Source organism: Oncorhynchus nerka, unplaced genomic scaffold (assembly GCF_034236695.1).
Source record: "Oncorhynchus nerka isolate Pitt River unplaced genomic scaffold, Oner_Uvic_2.0 unplaced_scaffold_914, whole genome shotgun sequence".
NCBI lineage: Eukaryota > Metazoa > Chordata > Actinopteri > Salmoniformes > Salmonidae > Oncorhynchus > Oncorhynchus nerka.
The window spans coordinates 47,537-67,098 of record NW_027040386.1 but is presented as its reverse complement, the minus strand read 5'-3'; the positions used below and the strand labels follow the sequence as shown (position 1 = coordinate 67,098).

At 39.6% G+C, this 19,562-nt stretch overlaps 1 protein-coding gene across 1 annotated transcript in view; it reads left to right on the top strand.

The window, feature by feature from the left end:
- Positions 1-19,562, top strand: part of LOC135570705 (protein FAM117B-like) — an 80,794-nt gene that overhangs the window by 36,472 nt on the left and 24,760 nt on the right. Inside the window, exon 4 of the mRNA XM_065016665.1 lies at positions 3,484-3,597. Within this exon, the coding sequence (XP_064872737.1) occupies positions 3,484-3,597 (114 nt within the window). The remainder of the gene's footprint in view (positions 1-3,483; positions 3,598-19,562) is intronic.

Genomic DNA, 19,562 nt, shown 5'->3' with positions numbered 1-19,562 from the left:
ACACTCCACATAGTGACAACATAGTGACAACATAGTGACACTCCACATAGTGACAACATAGTGACACTCCACATAGTGACACTCAACATAGTGACAACATAGTGACAATCCACATAGTGACACTCCACATAGTGACACTCCACATAGTGACAACATAGTGACACTCAACATAGTGACATCATAATGACAACATAGTGACACTCCACATAGTGACAACATAGTGACAACATAGTGACAATCCACATAGTGACACTCCACATAGTGACACTCCACATAGTGTCAACATAGTGACAACATAGTGACACTCCACATAGTGACAACATAGTGACACTCCACATAGTGACAACATAGTGACACTCCACATAATGACAACATAGTGACAACATAGTGACACTCCACATAGTGACAACATAGTGACACTCCACATAGTGACAACATAGTGACACTCCACATAGTGACACTCAACATAGTGACAACATAGTGACAATCCACATAGTGACACTCCACATAGTGACACTCCACATAGTGACAACATAGTGACAACATAGTGACACTCCACATAGTGACAACATAGTGACACTCAACATAGTGACAACATAATGACAACATAGTGACACTCCACATAGTGACAACATAGTGACAACATAGTGACAATCCACATAGTGACACTCCACATAGTGACACTCCACATAGTGTCAACATAGTGACAACATAGTGACACTCCACATAGTGACAACATAGTGACACTCCACATAGTGACAACATAGTGACACTCCACATAATGACAACATAGTGACAACATAGTGACACTCCACATAGTGACAACATAGTGACACTCCACATAGTGACACTCAACATAGTGACAACATAGTGACAATCCACATAGTGACACTCCACATAGTGACACTCCACATAGTGACAACATAGTGACAACATAGTGACACTCAACATAGTGACAACATAGTGACAACATAGTGACACTCCACATAGTGACAACATAGTGACAACATAGTGACACTCCACATAGTGACAACATAGTGACACTCCACATAGTGACACTCAACATAGTGACACTCAACATAGTGACACTCCACATAGTGACACTCAACATAGTGACACTCCACATAGTGACAACATAGTGACAACATAATGACAACATAGTGACACTCCACATAGTGACAACATAGTGACACTCCACATAGTGACACTCCACATAGTGACAACATAATGACAACATAGTGACACTCCACATAGTGACAACATAGTGACACTCCACATAGTGACACTCAACATAGTGACACTCCACATAGTGACACTCAACATAGTGACACTCCACATAGTGACACTCAACATAGTGACACTCACATAGTGACACTCCACATAGTGACAACATAGTGACAACATAGTGACACTCCACATAGTGACAACATAGTGACAACATAGTGACAACATAATGACAACATAGTGACACTCCACATAGTGACAACATAGTGACAACATAGTGACACTCCACATAGTGACACTCCACATAGTGACAACATAATGACAACATAGTGACACTCCACATAGTGACAACATAGTGACAACATAGTGACACTCCACATAGTGACAACATAGTGACACTCCACATAGTGACACTCAACATAGTGACACTCCACATAGTGACACTCAACATAGTGACACTCCACATAGTGACACTCAACATAGTGACACTCCACATAGTGACACTCCACATAGTGACACTCCACATAGTGACAACATAGTGACAACATAGTGACACTCCACATAGTGACACTCAACATAATGACAACATAGTGACACTCCACATAGTGACAACATAATGACAACATAGTGACACTCCACATAGTGACACTCCACATAATGACAACATAGTGACACTCCACTTAATGACAACATAGTGACACTCCACATAGTGACAACATAGTGACACTCCACATAGTGACACTCCACATAGTGACACTCCACATAGTGACACTCCACATAGTGACAACATAGTGACACTCCACATAGTGACACTCCACATAGTGACACTCCACATAGTGACAACATAGTGACACTCCACATAGTGACAACATAGTGACACTCCACATAGTGACAACATAGTGACAACATAGTGACACTCCACATAGTGACACTCCACATAGTGACACTCCACATAGTGACAACATAGTGACACTCCACATAGTGACACTCCACATAGTGACACTCCACATAGTGACAACATAGTGACACTCCACATAGTGACACTCCACATAGTGACACTCCACATAGTGACACTCCACATAGTGACAACATAGTGACACTCCACATAGTGACAACATAGTGACACTCCACATAGTGACACTCCACATAGTGACACTCCACATAGTGACACTCCACATAATAACAACATAGTGACACTCCACATAGTGACACTCCACATAGTGACAACATAGTGACACTCCACATAGTGACACTCCACATAGTGACAACTTTGTGACACTCCACATAGTGACACTCAACATAGTGACAACATAGTGACACTCCACATAGTGACAATCCACATAGTGACACTCCACATAGTGACACTCCACATAGTGACAACATAGTGACAACATAGTGACACTCGACATAGTGACAACATAGTGACACTCAACATAGTGACAACATAGTGACAACATAGTGACACTCCACATAGTGACAACATAGTGACAACATAGTGACACTCCACATAGTGACAACATAGTGACACTCCACATAGTGACAACATAGTGACAACATAGTGACAACATAATGACAACATAGTGACACTCCACATAGTGACAACATAGTGACAACATAGTGACACTCCACATAGTGACAACATAGTGACACTCCACATAGTGACACTCAACATAGTGACACTCCACATAGTGACACTCCACATAGTGACAACATAGTGACACTCCACATAGTGACACTCCACATAGTGACAACATAGTGACACTCAACATAGTGACACTCCACATAGTGACACTCCACATAGTGACAACATAGTGACACTCCACATAGTGACACTCAACATAGTGACACTCCACATAGTGACAACATAGTGACACTCCACATAGTGACACTCCACATAGTGACACTCAACATAGTGACACTCCACATAGTGACACTCAACATAGTGACACTCCACATAGTGACACTCCACATAGTGACAACATAGTGACACTCCACATAGTGACACTCAACATAGTGACACTCCACATAGTGACAACATAGTGACACTCCACATAGTGACACTCAACATAGTGACACTCCACATAGTGACACTCCACATAGTGACAACATAGTGACAACATAGTGACACTCCACATAATAACAACATAGTGACACTCCACATAGTGACACTCCACATAATGACAACATAGTGACACTCCACATAGTGACAACATAGTGACACTCAACATAATAACAACATAGTGACACTCTCTCCTCCAGATTGCTAAATTGCGACAGCAACTCCAGCGCAGTAAGCGCAGCAGTCGTCACCGCAGGGACAAGGACCGCAGGTCCCCCTTCAACGGGAGTCATGCTGCCATCATCCAGTCACAGGTAACCTGAGCACTTTACAGAGAGTACCCTAACCTTTAGTTAGAGAGTACCCTAACCTTAACCTTTAGTTATAGAGACTACCCTAACCCTAACCTTTAGTTACAGAGAGTACCCTAACCCTAACCTTTAGTTACAGAGAGTACCCTACAGAGAGTACCCTAACCTTTAGTTACAGAGAGTACCCTAACCTTTAGTTATAGAGAGTACCCTAACCTTTAGTTACAGAGAGTACCCTAACCTTTAGTTAGAGAGAGTACCCTAACCTTTAGTTACAGAGAGTACCCTAACCTTTAGTTAGAGAGAGTACCCTAACCTTTAGTTAGAGAGAGTACCCTAACCTTTAGTTACAGAGAGTACCCTAACCTTTAGTTACAGAGAGTACCCTAACCTTTAGTTACAGAGAGTACCCTAACCTTTAGTTACAGAGAGTACCCTAACCTTTAGTTACAGAGAGTACCCTAACCATAACCTTTAGTTATAGAGAGTACCCTAACCTTTAGTTAGAGAGTACCCTAACCTTAACCTTTAGTTACAGAGAGTACCCTAACCTTTAGTTAGAGAGTACCCTAACCTTTAGTAACAGAGAGTACTCTAACCTTTAGTTAGAGAGTACCCTAACCTTAACCTTTAGTTACAGAGAGTACCCTAACCTTTAGTTAGAGAGTACCCTTACCTTAACCTTTAGTTATAGAGAGTACCCTAACCTTTAGTTACAGAGAGTACCCTAACCTTTAGTTACAGAGAGTACCCTAACCCTAACCTTTAGTTACAGAGAGTACCCTAACCCTAAACTTTAGTTACAGAGAGTACCCTAACCTTTAGTAACAGAGAGTACCCTAACCGTTAGTTATAGAGAGTACCCTAACCTTTAGTTACAGAGAGTACCCTAACCTTTAGTTAGAGATTATCCTAACCCTTAGTTACAGAGAGTACCCTAACCTTTAGTTATAGAGAATACCCTAACCTTTAGTTATAGAGTACCCTAACCTTTAGTTATAGAGTACCCTAACCTTTAGTTATAGAGTACCCTAACCTTTAGTTATAGAGTACCCTAACCTTTAGTTATAGAGTACCCTATCCTTTAGTTATAGAGTACCCTAACCTTTAGTTATAGAGTACCCTAACCTTTAGTTATAGAGTACCCTAACCTTTAGTTATAGAGAGTACCCTAACCTTTAGTTATAGAGTACCCTAACCTTTAGTTATAGAGTACCCTAACCTTTAGTTATAGAGTACCCTAACCTTTAGTTATAGAGTACCCTAACCTTTTGTTATAGAGAGTACCCTAACCTTTAGTTATAGAGTACCCTAACCTTTAGTTATAGAGTACCCTAACTAGAGTACCCTAACCTTTAGTTATAGAGTACCCTAACCTTTAGTAACAGAGAGTACCCTAATCTTAACCTTTAGTTACAGAGAGTACCCTAACCTTTAGTAACAGAGAGTACCCTAACCTTAACCTTTAGTTATAGAGTACCCTAACCTTAACCTTTAGTTATAGAGAGTACCCTAACCTTTAGTTACAGATAGTACCCTAACCTTTAGTTAGAGAGGGTACCCTAACCCTAACCTTTAGTTACAGAGAGTACCCTAACCCTAACCTTTAGTTAGAGAGTACCCTAACCCTAACCTTTAGTTAGAGAGTACCCTAACCTTAACCTTTAGTTATAGAGAGTACCCTAACCTTTAGTTATAGAGAGTACCCAAACCTTTAGTTACAGAGGGTACCCTAACCTTTAGTTACAGAGAGTACCCTAACCTTTAGTTACAGAGAGTACCCTAACCCTAACCTTTAGTTATAGACAGTATCCTAACCCTAACCTTTAGTTACAGAGAGTACCCTAACCTTTAGTTACAGAGAGTACCCTAACCCTAACCTTTAGTTAGAGAGTACCCTAACCCTAACCTTTAGTTAGAGAGTACCCTAACCTTAACCTTTAGTTATAGAGAGTACCCTAACCTTTAGTTACAGATAGTACCCTAACCTTTAGTTAGAGAGGGTACCCTAACCCTAACCTTTAGTTACAGAGAGTACCCTAACCCTAACCTTTAGTTAGAGAGTACCCTAACCCTAACCTTTAGTTAGACAGTATCCTAACCCTAACCTTTAGTTAGAGAGTACCCTAACCTTAACCTTTAGTTATAGAGAGTACCCTAACCTTTAGTTACAGAGAGTACCCTAACCTTTAGTTAGAGAGAGTACCCTAACCTTTAGTTAGAGAGAGTACCCTAACCTTTAGTTACAGAGAGTACCCTAACCTTTAGTTACAGAGAGTACCCTAACCTTTAGTTACAGAGAGTACCCTAACCTTTAGTTACAGAGAGTACCCTAACCTTTAGTTACAGAGAGTACCCAAACCCTAACCTTTAGTAACATAGAGTACCCTAACCTTTAGTTACAGAGAGTACCCTAACCATAACCTTTAGTTACAGAGAGTACCCTAACCTTTAGTTAGAGAGTACCCTAACCTTAACCTTTAGTTATAGAGAGTACCCTAACCTTTAGTTAGAGAGTACCCTAACCTTAACCTTTAGTTATAGAGAGTACCTTAACCTTTAGTTAGAGAGTACCCTAACCTTAACCTTTAGTTACAGAGAGTACCCTAACATTTAGTTAGAGAGTACCCTAACCTTAACCTTTAGTTATAGAGAGTACCCTAACCTTTAGTTACAGATAGTACCCAAACCCTAACCTTTAGTAACAGAGAGTACCCTAACCTTTAGTTACAGAGAGTACCCTAACCTTTAGTTAGAGAGAGTACCCAAACCTTTAGTTAGAGAGAGTACCCTAACCCTAACCTTTAGTTAGAGAGAGTACCCTAACCTTTTGTTATAGAGAGTACCCTAACCCTAACCTTTGGTTACAGAGAGTACCCTAACCTTTAGTTATAGAGTACCCTAACCTAACCTTTAAGTTAACCTTTAGTTAGAAAGTACCTAACCCTAACCTTTAGTTACAGAGTACCCTAACCTTTAGTTAGAGAGTACCCTAACCTTAACCTTTAGTTATAGAGAGTACCCTAACCTTTAGTTAGAGAGTACCCTAACCTTAACCTTTAGTTATAGAGAGTACCTTAACCTTTAGTTAGAGAGTACCCTAACCTTAACCTTTAGTTACAGAGAGTACCCTAACATTTAGTTAGAGAGTACCCTAACCTTAACCTTTAGTTATAGAGAGTACCCTAACCTTTAGTTACAGATAGTACCCTAACCTTTAGTTACAGAGAGTACCCTAACCTTTAGTAACAGAGAGTACCCTAACCTTTAGTTAGAGAGTACCCTAACCTTAACCTTTAGTTACAGAGAGTACCCTAACCTTTAGTTAGAGAGTACCCTAACCTTAACCTTTAGTTATAGAGAGTACCCTAACCTTTAGTTACAGAGAGTACCCTAACCTTTAGTTACAGAGAGTACCCTAACCCTAACCTTTAGTTACAGAGAGTACCCTAACCCTAACCTTTAGTTACAGAGAGTACCCTAACCTTTAGTAACAGAGAGTACCCTAACCGTTAGTTATAGAGAGTACCCTAACCTTTAGTTACAGAGAGTACCCTAACCTTTAGTTATAGAGAGTACCCTAACCTTTAGTTACAGAGAGTACCCTAACCTTTAGTAACAGAGAGTACACTAACCTTTAGTTACAGAGAGTACCCTAACCTTTAGTAACAGAGAGTACCCTAACCTTTAGTTACAGAGAGTACCCTAACCTTTAGTTACAGAGAGTACCCTAACCTTTAGTTACAGAGAGTACCCTAACCTTTAGTTACAGAGAGTACCCTAACCTTTAGTTACAGAGAGTACCCTAACATTTAGTAACAGAGAGTACCCTACCCTTTAGTTACAGAGAGTACCCTAACCTTTAGTTACAGAGAGTACCCTAACCTTTAGTTACAGAGAGTATCCTAACCTTTAGTAACAGAGAGTACCCTAACATTTAGTTACAGAGAGTACCCTAACCTTTAGTTAGAGAGTACCCTAAACTTAACCTTTAGTTATAGAGAGTACCCTAACCTTTAGTTAGAGAGTACCCTATCCTTAACCTTTAGTTATAGAGTACCCTAACCTTTAGTTACAGAGAGTACCCTAACCTTTAGTTACAGAGAGTACCCTAACCTTTAGTTACAGAGAGTACCCTAACCCTAACCTTTAGTTACAGAGAGTACCCTAACCTTTAGTAACAGAGAGTACCCTAACCGTTAGTTATAGAGAGTACCCTAACCTTTAGTTACAGAGAGTACCCTAACCTTTAGTTAGAGATTACCCTAACCCTTAGTTACAGAGAGTACCCTAACCTTTAGTAACAGAGAGTACCCTAACCGTTAGTTATAGAGAGTACCCTAACCTTTAGTTACAGAGAGTACCCTAACCTTTAGTTAGAGATTACCCTAACCTTTAGTTAGAGAGTACCCTAACCTTAACCTTTAGTTATAGAGTACCCTAACCTTTAGTTACAGAGAGTACCCTAACCTTTAGTTACAGAGAGTACCCTAACCTTTAGTTACAGAGAGTACCCTAACCCTAACCTTTAGTTACAGAGAGTACCCTAACCTTTAGTAACAGAGAGTACCCTAACCGTTAGTTATAGAGAGTACCCTAACCTTTAGTTACAGAGAGTACCCTAACCTTTAGTTATAGAGAGTACCCTAACCCTAACCTTTAGTTACAGAGAGTACCCTAACCCTAACCTTTAGTTACAGAGAGTACCCTAACCTTTAGTAACAGAGAGTACCCTAACCTTTAGTTATAGAGAGTACCCTAACCTTTAGTTACAGAGAGTACCCTAACCTTTAGTAACAGAGAGTACCCTAACCTTTAGTTACAGAGAGTACCCTAACCTTTAGTTACAGAGAGTACCCTAACCTTTAGTTACAGAGAGTACCCTAACCTTTAGTAACAGAGAGTACCCTAACATTTAGTTACAGAGAGTACCCTAACCTTTAGTTACAGAGAGTACCCTAACCGTTAGTTATAGAGAGTACCCTAACCGTTAGTTACAGAGAGTACCCTAACCTTTAGTTACAGAGAGTACCCTATCCTTTAGTTACAGAGAGTACCCTAACCTTTAGTAACAGAGAGTACCCTAACCTTTAGTTACAGAGAGTACCCTAACCTTTAGTTACAGAGAGTACCCTAACCTTAACCTTTAGTTACAGAGAGTACCCTAACCTTTAGTTAGAGAGTACCCTAACCTTAACCTTTAGTTATAGAGAGTACCCTAACCTTTAGTTACAGATAGTACCCTAACCTTTAGTTACAGAGAGTACCCTAACCTTTAGTTAGAGAGTACCCTAACCTTAACCTTTAGTTATAGAGAGTACCCTAACCTTTAGTTACAGATAGTACCCTAACCTTTAGTTAGAGATTACCCTAACCCTTAGTTACAGAGAGTACTCTAACCTTTAGTTACAGAGAGTACCCTAACCTTTAGTTACAGAGAGTACCCTAACCTTTAGTAACAGAGAGTACCCTAACATTTAGTTACAGAGAGTACCCTAACCTTTAGTTAGAGAGTACCCTAAACTTAACCTTTAGTTATAGAGAGTACCCTAACCTTTAGTTAGAGAGTACCCTAACCTTAACCTTTAGTTATAGAGAGTACCTTAACCTTTAGTTAGAGAGTACCCTAACCTTAACCTTTAGTTACAGAGAGTACCCTAACCTTTAGTTAGAGAGTACCCTAACCTTAACCTTTAGTTATAGAGAGTACCCTAACCTTTAGTTACAGATAGTACCCTAACCTTTAGTTACAGAGAGTACCCTAACCTTTAGTAACAGAGAGTACCCTAACCTTAACCTTTAGTTACAGAGAGTACCCTAACCTTTAGTTAGAGAGTACCCTAACCTTAACCTTTAGTTATAGAGTACCCTAACCTTTAGTTACAGAGAGTACCCTAACCTTTAGTTACAGAGAGTACCCTAACCTTTAGTTACAGAGAGTACCCTAACCCTAACCTTTAGTTACAGAGAGTACCCTAACCCTAACCTTTAGTTACAGAGAGTACCCTAACCTTTAGTAACAGAGAGTACCCTAACCGTTAGTTATAGAGAGTACCCTAACCTTTAGTTACAGAGAGTACCCTAACCTTTAGTTATAGAGAGTACCCTAACCTTTAGTTACAGAGAGTACCCTAACCTTTAGTAACAGAGAGTACCCTAACCTTTAGTTACAGAGAGTACCCTAACCTTTAGTTACAGAGAGTACCCTAACCTTTAGTTACAGAGAGTACCCTAACCTTTAGTAACAGAGAGTACCCTAACATTTAGTTACAGAGAGTACCCTAACCTTTAGTTACAGAGAGTACCCTAACCGTTAGTTATAGAGAGTACCCTAACCGTTAGTTACAGAGAGTACCCTAACCTTTAGTTACAGAGAGTACCCTAACCTTTAGTTACAGAGAGTACCCTAACCTTTAGTTACAGAGAGTACCCTAACCCTAACCTTTAGTTACAGAGAGTACCCTAACCCTAACCTTTAGTTACAGAGAGTACCCTAACCTTTAGTAACAGAGAGTACCCTAACATTTAGTTACAGAGAGTACCCTAACCTTTAGTTACAGAGAGTACCCTAACCGTTAGTTATAGAGAGTACCCTAACCGTTAGTTACAGAGAGTACCCTAACCTTTAGTTACAGAGAGTACCCTAACCTTTAGTTATAGAGAGTACCCTAACCTTTAGTTACAGAGAGTACCCTAACCTTTAGTTATAGAGAGTACCCTAACCTTTAGTTACAGAGAGTACCCTAACCGTTAGTTATAGAGAGTACCCTAACCGTTAGTTACAGAGAGTACCCTAACCCTAACCTTTAGTTACAGAGAGTACCCTAACCTTTAGTAACAGAGAGTACCCTAACCTTTAGTTACAGAGAGTACCCTAACCTTTAGTTACAGAGAGTACCCTAACCGTTAGTTATAGAGAGTACCCTAACCGTTAGTTACAGAGAGTACCCTAACCTTTAGTTAGAGAGAGTACCCTAACCTTTAGTTACAGAGAGTACCCTAACCTTTAGTTATAGAGAGTACCCTAACCTTTAGTTACAGAGAGTACCCTAACCGTTAGTTATAGACAGAGTACCTAACCGTTAGTTACAGAGAGTACCCTAACCCTAACCTTTAGTTACAGAGAGTACCCTAACCTTTAGTAACAGAGAGTACCCTAACATTTAGTTACAGAGAGTACCCTAACCTTTAGTTACAGAGAGTACCCTAACCGTTAGTTATAGAGAGTACCCTAACCGTTAGTTACAGAGAGTACCCTAACCTTTAGTTACAGAGAGTACCCTAACCTTTAGTTATAGAGAGTACCCTAACCTTTAGTTACAGAGAGTACCCTAACCGTTAGTTACAGAGAGTACCCTAACCTTTAGTTACAGAGAGTACCCTAACCTTTAGTTACAGAGAGTACCCTAACCTTTAGTTACAGAGAGTACCCTAACCTTTAGTTACAGAGAGTATCCTAACCTTTAGTAACAGAGAGTACCCTAACCTTTAGTAACAGAGAGTACCCTAACCTTTAGTTACAGAGAGTACCCTAACCTTTAGTTACAGAGAGTACCCTAACCTTTAGTTACAGAGAGTATCCTAACCTTTAGTAACAGAGAGTACCCTAACCTTTAGTAACAGAGAGTACCCTAACCTTTAGTAACAGAGAGTACCCTAACCTTTAGTTACAGAGAGTACCCTAACCTTTAGTTACAGAGAGTACCCTAACCTTTAGTTACAGAGAGTATCCTAACCTTTAGTAACAGAGAGTACCCTAACCTTTAGTAACAGAGAGTACCCTAACCTTTAGTTACAGAGAGTACCCTAACCTTTAGTTACAGAGAGTACCCTAACCTTTAGTTACAGAGAGTATCCTAACCTTTAGTAACAGAGAGTACCCTAACCTTTAGTAACAGAGAGTACCCTAACCTTTAGTAACAGAGAGTACCCTAACCTTTAGTTAGAGAGTACCCTAAACTTAACCTTTAGTTATAGAGAGTACCCTAACCTTTAGTTAGAGAGTACCCTAACCTTAACCTTTAGTTATAGAGTACCTTAACCTTTAGTTAGAGAGTACCCTAACCTTAACCTTTAGTTACAGAGAGTACCCTAACCTTTAGTTAGAGAGTACCCTAACCTTAACCTTTAGTTATAGAGAGTACCCTAACCTTTAGTTACAGATAGTACCCTAACCTTTAGGTACAGAGAGTACCCTAACCTTTAGTAACAGAGAGTACCCTAACCTTTAGTTAGAGAGTACCCTAACCTTAACCTTTAGTTATAGAGTACCCTAACCTTTAGTTACAGAGAGTACCCTAACCTTTAGTTACAGAGAGTACCCTAACCTTTAGTTACAGAGAGTACCCTAACCCTAACCTTTAGTTACAGAGAGTACCCTAACCCTAACCTTTAGTTACAGAGAGTACCCTAACCTTTAGTAACAGAGAGTACCCTAACCGTTAGTTATAGAGAGTACCCTAACCTTTAGTTACAGAGAGTACCCTAACATTTAGTTACAGAGAGTACCCTAACCTTTAGTTACAGAGAGTACCCTAACCGTTAGTTATAGAGAGTACCCTAACCGTTAGTTACAGAGAGTACCCTAACCTTTAGTTACAGAGAGTACCCTAACCTTTAGTTACAGAGAGTACCCTAACCTTTAGTTACAGAGAGTACCCTAACCTTTAGTTAGAGAGTACCCTAACCTTAACCTTTAGTTATAGAGTACCCTAACCTTTAGTTACAGAGAGTACCCTACCCTTTAGTTACAGAGAGTACCCTAACCTTTAGTTACAGAGAGTACCATAACCTTTAGTTACAGAGAGTATCCTAACCTTTAGTAACAGAGAGTACCCTAACATTTAGTTACAGAGAGTACCCTAACCTTTAGTTAGAGAGTACCCTAAACTTAACCTTTAGTTATAGAGAGTACCCTAACCTTTAGTTAGAGAGTACCCTAACCTTAACCTTTAGTTACAGAGAGTACCCTAACCTTTAGTTAGAGAGTACCCTAACCTTAACCTTTAGTTATAGAGTACCCTAACCTTTAGTTACAGAGAGTACCCTACCCTTTAGTTACAGAGAGTACCCTAACCTTTAGTTACAGAGAGTACCATAACCTTTAGTTACAGAGAGTATCCTAACCTTTAGTAACAGAGAGTACCCTAACATTTAGTTACAGAGAGTACCCTAACCTTTAGTTAGAGAGTACCCTAAACTTAACCTTTAGTTATAGAGAGTACCCTAACCTTTAGTTAGAGAGTACCCTAACCTTAACCTTTAGTTACAGAGAGTACCCTAACCTTTAGTTAGAGAGTACCCTAACCTTAACCTTTAGTTATAGAGAGTACCCTAACCTTTAGTTACAGATAGTACCCTAACCTTTAGTTACAGAGAGTACCCTAACCTTTAGTTACAGAGAGTACCCTAACCCTAACCTTTAGTTACAGATAGTACCCTAACCCTAACCTTTAGTTACAGAGAGTACCCTAACCTTTAGTAACAGAGAGTACCCTAACCGTTAGTTATAGAGAGTACCCTAACCTTTAGTTACAGAGAGTACCCTAACCTTTAGTTAGAGATTACCCTAACCCTTAGTTACAGAGAGTACTCTAACCTTTAGTTATAGAGTACCCTAACCTTTAGTTATAGAGAGTACCCTAACCTTTAGTTACAGAGAGTACCCTAACCTTTAGTTATAGAGAGTACCCTAACCTTTAGTTAGAGAGTACCCTAACCCTAACCTTTAGTAACAGAGAGTACCCTAACCTTTAGTTACAGAGAGTACCCTAACCTTTAGTTAGAGAGTACCCTAACCCTAACCTTTAGTAACAGAGAGTACCCTAACCTTTAGTTACAGAGAGTACCCTAACCTTTAGTTACAGAGAGTACCCTAACCTTTAGTTACAGAGAGTACCCTAACCTTTAGTTATAGAGAGTACCCTAACCTTTATTTATAGAGAGTACCCTAACCTTTAGTTACAGAGAGTACCCTAACCTTTAGTAACAGAGAGTACCCTAACATTTAGTTACAGAGAGTACCCTAACCTTTAGTTAGAGAGTACCCTAAACTTAACCTTTAGTTATAGAGAGTACCCTAACCTTTAGTTAGAGAGTACTCTAACCTTAACCTTTAGTTATAGAGAGTACCTTAACCTTTAGTTAGAGAGTACCCTAACCTTAACCTTTAGTTACAGAGAGTACCCTAACCTTTAGTTAGAGAGTACCCTAACCTTAACCTTTAGTTATAGAGAGTACCCTAACCTTTAGTTACAGATAGTACCCTAACCTTTAGTTACAGAGAGTACCCTAACCTTTAGTAACAGAGAGTACCCTAACCTTTAGTTAGAGAGTACCCTAACCTTAACCTTTAGTTACAGAGAGTACCCTAACCTTTAGTTACAGAGAGTACCCTAACCTTTAGTTACAGAGAGTACCCTAACCCTAACCTTTAGTTACAGAGAATACCCTAACCCTAACCTTTAGTTACAGAGAGTACCCTAACCTTTAGTAACAGAGAGTACCCTAACCGTTAGTTATAGAGAGTACCCTAACCTTTAGTTACAGAGAGTACCCTAACCTTTAGTTATAGAGAGTACCCTAACCTTTAGTTACAGAGAGTACCCTAACCTTTAGTAACAGAGAGTACCCTAACCTTTAGTTACAGAGAGTACCCTAACCTTTAGTTACAGAGAGTACCCTAACCTTTAGTAACAGAGAGTACCCTAACATTTAGTTACAGAGAGTACCCTAACCTTTAGTTACAGAGAGTACCCTAACCGTTAGTTATAGAGAGTACCCTAACCGTTAGTTACAGAGAGTACCCTGACCTTTAGTTACAGAGAGTACCCTAACCTTTAGTTACAGAGAGTACCCTAACCTTTAGTTACAGAGAGTACCCTAACCCTAACCTTTAGTTACAGAGAGTACCCTAACCCTAACCTTTAGTTACAGAGAGTACCCTAACCTTTAGTAACAGAGAGTACCCTAACCGTTAGTTATAGAGAGTACCCTAACCTTTAGTTACAGAGAGTACCCTAACCTTTAGTTATAGAGAGTACCCTAACCTTTAGTTACAGAGAGTACCCTAACCTTTAGTAACAGAGAGTACCCTAACCTTTAGTTACAGAGAGTACCCTAACCTTTAGTTACAGAGAGTACCCTAACCTTTAGTTACAGAGAGTACCCTAACCTTTAGTAACAGAGAGTACCCTAACATTTAGTTACAGAGAGTACCCTAACCTTTAGTTACAGAGAGTACCCTAACCGTTAGTTATAGAGAGTACCCTAACCGTTAGTTACAGAGAGTACCCTAACCTTTAGTTACAGAGAGTACCCTAACCTTTAGTTACAGAGAGTACCCTAACCTTTAGTAACAGAGAGTACCCTAACCTTTAGTTACAGAGAGTACCCTAACCTTTAGTTACAGAGAGTATCCTAACCTTTAGTAACAGAGAGTACCCTAACATTTAGTTACAGAGAGTACCCTAACCTTTAGTTAGAGAGTACCCTAAACTTAACCTTTAGTTATAGAGAGTACCCTAACCTTTAGTTAGAGAGTACCCTAACCTTAACCTTTAGTTACAGAGAGTACCCTAACCTTTAGTTAGAGAGTACCCTAACCTTAACCTTTAGTTATAGAGAGTACCCTAACCTTTAGTTACAGATAGTACCCTAACCTTTAGTTACAGAGAGTACCCTAACCTTTAGTAACAGAGAGTACCCTAACCTTTAGTTAGAGAGTACCCTAACCTTAACCTTTAGTTATAGAGTACCCTAACCTTTAGTTACAGAGAGTACCCTAACCTTTAGTTACAGAGAGTACCCTAACCTTTAGTTACAGAGAGTACCCTAACCGTTAGTTATAGAGAGTACCCTAACCGTTAGTTACAGAGAGTACCCTAACCTTTAGTTAGAGAGTACCCTAACCTTAACCTTTAGTTATAGAGTACCCTAACCTTTAGTTACAGAGAGTACCCTAACCTTTAGTTACAGAGAGTACCCTAACCTTTAGTTACAGAGAGTACCCTAACCTTTAGTTACAGCGAGTACCCTAACCTTTAGTTACAGAGAGTACCCTAACCGTTAGTTATAGAGAGTACCCTAACCGTTAGTTACAGAGAGTACCCTAACCTTTAGTTACAGAGAGTACCCTAACCTTTAGTTACAGAGAGTACCCTAACCTTTAGTAACAGAGAGTACCCTAACCTTTAGTTACAGAGAGTACCCTAACCTTTAGTTACAGAGAGTACCCTAACCTTTAGTTACAGAGAGTACCCTAACCTTTAGTAACAGAGAGTACCCTAACCTTTAGTTACAGAGAGTACCCTAACCTTTAGTAACAGAGAGTACCCTAACCCTAACCTTTAGTAACAGAGAGTACCCTAACCCTAACCTTTAGTTACAGAGAGTACCCTAACATTTAGTTAGAGAGTACCCTAACCTTTAGTTACAGAGAGTACCCTAACCTTTAGTAACAGAGAGGACCCTAACCTTTAGTTAGAGAGTACCCTAACCTTCAGTTACAGAGAGTACCCTAACCCTAACCTTTAGTAACAGAGAGTACCCTAACCCTAACCTTTAGTTACAGAGAGTACCCTAACCCTAACCTTTAGTTACAGAGAGTACCCTAACCTTTAGTTACAGAGAGTACCCTAACCTTTAGTTACAGAGAGTACCCTAACCTTTAGTTATTGAGAGTACCCTAACCTTTAGGTAGAGATTACCCTAACCTTTAGTAACAGAGAGTACCCTACCATTTAGTTACAGAGAGTACCCTAACCCTAACCTTTAGTTATTGAGAGTACCCTAACCTTTAGTTACTGAGAGTACCCTAACCCTAACCTTTAGTTACAGAGAATACCCTAACCCTAAGCTTTAGTTACAGAGGGTACCCTAACCTTTAGTTACAGAGAGTACCCTAACCTTTAGTTACAGAGAGTACCCTAATATTTAGTTAGAGAGTACCCTAACCTTTAGTTACAGAGAGTACCCTAACCTTTAGTTAGAGAGTACCCTAAACTTAACCTTTAGTTATAGAGAGTACCCTAACCTTTAGTTAGAGAGTACCCTAACCTTAACCTTTAGTTACAGAGAGTACCCTAACCTTTAGTTAGAGAGTACCCTAACCTTAACCTTTAGTTATAGAGAGTACCCTAACCTTTAGTTACAGATAGTACCCTAACCTTTAGTTACAGAGAGTACCCTAACCTTTAGTAACAGAGAGTACCCTAACCTTTAGTTAGAGAGTACCCTAACCTTAACCTTTAGTTACAGAGAGTACCCTAACCTTTAGTTAGAGAGTACCCTAACCTTAACCTTTAGTTATAGAGTACCCTAACCTTTAGTTACAGAGAGTACCCTAACCTTTAGTTACAGAGAGTACCCTAACCCTAACCTTTAGTTACAGAGAGTACCCTAACCCTAACCTTTAGTTACAGAGAGTACCCTAACCTTTAGTAACAGAGAGTACCCTAACCGTTAGTTATAGAGAGTACCCTAACCTTTAGTTACAGAGAGTACCCTAACCTTTAGTTATAGAGAGTACCCTAACCTTTAGTTACAGAGAGTACCCTAACCTTTAGTTACAGAGAGTACCCTAACCTTTAGTTACAGAGAGTACCCTAACCTTTAGTTACAGAGAGTACCCTAACCTTTAGTAACAGAGAGTACCCTAACATTTAGTTACAGAGAGTACCCTAACCTTTAGTTACAGAGAGTACCCTAACCGTTAGTTATAGAGAGTACCCTAACCGTTAGTTACAGAGAGTACCCTAACCTTTAGTTACAGAGAGTACCCTAACCTTTAGTTACAGAGAGTACCCTAACCCTAACCTTTAGTTACAGAGAGTACCCTAACCCTAACCTTTAGTTACAGAGAGTACCCTAACCTTTAGTAACAGAGAGTACCCTAACCGTTAGTTATAGAGAGTACCCTAACCTTTAGTTACAGAGAGTACCCTAACCTTTAGTTATAGAGAGTACCCTAACCTTTAGTTACAGAGAGTACCCTAACCTTTAGTAACAGAGAGTACCCTAACCTTTAGTTACAGAGAGTACCCTAACCTTTAGTTACAGAGAGTACCCTAACCGTTAGTTATAGAGAGTACCCTAACCGTTAGTTACAGAGAGTACCCTAACCTTTAGTTACAGAGAGTACCCTAACCTTTAGTTACAGAGAGTACCCTAACCTTTAGTAACAGAGAGTACCCTAACCTTTAGTTACAGAGAGTACCCTAACCTTTAGTTAGAGAGTACCCTAACCTTAACCTTTAGTTATAGAGTACCCTAACCTTTAGTTACAGAGAGTATCCTAACCTTTAGTAACAGAGAGTACCCTAACATTTAGTTACAGAGAGTACCCTAACCTTTAGTTAGAGAGTACCCTAAACTTAACCTTTAGTTATAGAGAGTACCCTAACCTTTAGTTAGAGAGTACCCTAACCTTAACCTTTAGTTACAGAGAGTACCCTAACCTTTAGTTAGAGAGTACCCTAACCTTAACCTTTAGTTATAGAGAGTACCCTAACCTTTAGTTACAGATAGTACCCTAACCTTTAGTTACAGAGAGTACCCTAACCTTTAGTAACAGAGAGTACCCTAACCTTTAGTTAGAGAGTACCCTAACCTTAACCTTTAGTTACAGAGAGTACCCTAACCTTTAGTTAGAGAGTACCCTAACCTTAACCTTTAGTTATAGAGTACCCTAACCTTTAGTTACAGAGAGTACCCTAACCTTTAGTTACAGAGAGTACCCTAACCCTAACCTTTAGTTACAGAGAGTACCCTAACCCTAACCTTTAGTTACAGAGAGTACCCTAACCTTTAGTAACAGAGAGTACCCTAACCGTTAGTTATAGAGAGTACCCTAACCTTTAGTTACAGAGAGTACCCTAACCTTTAGTTACAGAGAGTACCCTAACCTTTAGTTACAGAGAGTACCCTAACCTTTAGTAACAGAGAGTACCCTAACATTTAGTTACAGAGAGTACCCTAACCTTTAGTTAGAGAGTACCCTAAACTTAACCTTTAGTTATAGAGAGTACCCTAACCTTTAGTTAGAGAGTACCCTAACCTTAACCTTTAGTTATAGAGAGTACCTTAACCTTTAGTTAGAGAGTACCCTAACCTTAACCTTTAGTTAGAGAGTACCCTAACCTTAACCTTTAGTTATAGAGAGTACCCTAACCTTTAGTTACAGATAGTACCCTAACCTTTAGTTACAGAGAGTACCCTAACCTTTAGTAACAGAGAGTACCCTAACCTTTAGTTAGAGAGTACCCTAACCTTAACCTTTAGTTATAGAGTACCCTAACCTTTAGTTACAGAGAGTACCCTAACCTTTAGTTACAGAGAGTACCCTAACCTTTAGTTACAGAGAGTACCCTAACCCTAACCTTTAGTTACAGAGAGTACCCTAACCCTAACCTTTAGTTACAGAGAGTACCCTAACCTTTAGTAACAGAGAGTACCCTAACCGTTAGTTAGAGAGTACCCTAACCTTAACCTTTAGTTACAGAGAGTACCCTAACCTTTAGTAACAGAGAGTACCCTAACCTTTAGTTAGAGAGTACCCTAACCTTAACCTTTAGTTACAGAGAGTACCCTAACCTTTAGTTAGAGAGTACCCTAACCTTAACCTTTAGTTATAGAGTACCCTAACGTTTAGTTACAGAGAGTACCCTAACCCTAACCTTTAGTAACAGAGAGTACCCTAACCGTTAGTTATAGAGAGTACCCTAACCTTTAGTTACAGAGAGTACCCTAACCTTTAGTTACAGAGAGTACCCTAACCTTTAGTTACAGAGAGTACCCTAACCTTTAGTAACAGAGAGTACCCTAACCTTTAGTTACAGAGAGTACCCTAACCTTTAGTTACAGAGAGTACCCTAACCTTTAGTTACAGAGAGTACCCTAACCTTTAGTAACAGACAGGACCCTAACCTTTAGTTAGAGAGTACCCTAACCTTCAGTTACAGAGAGTACCC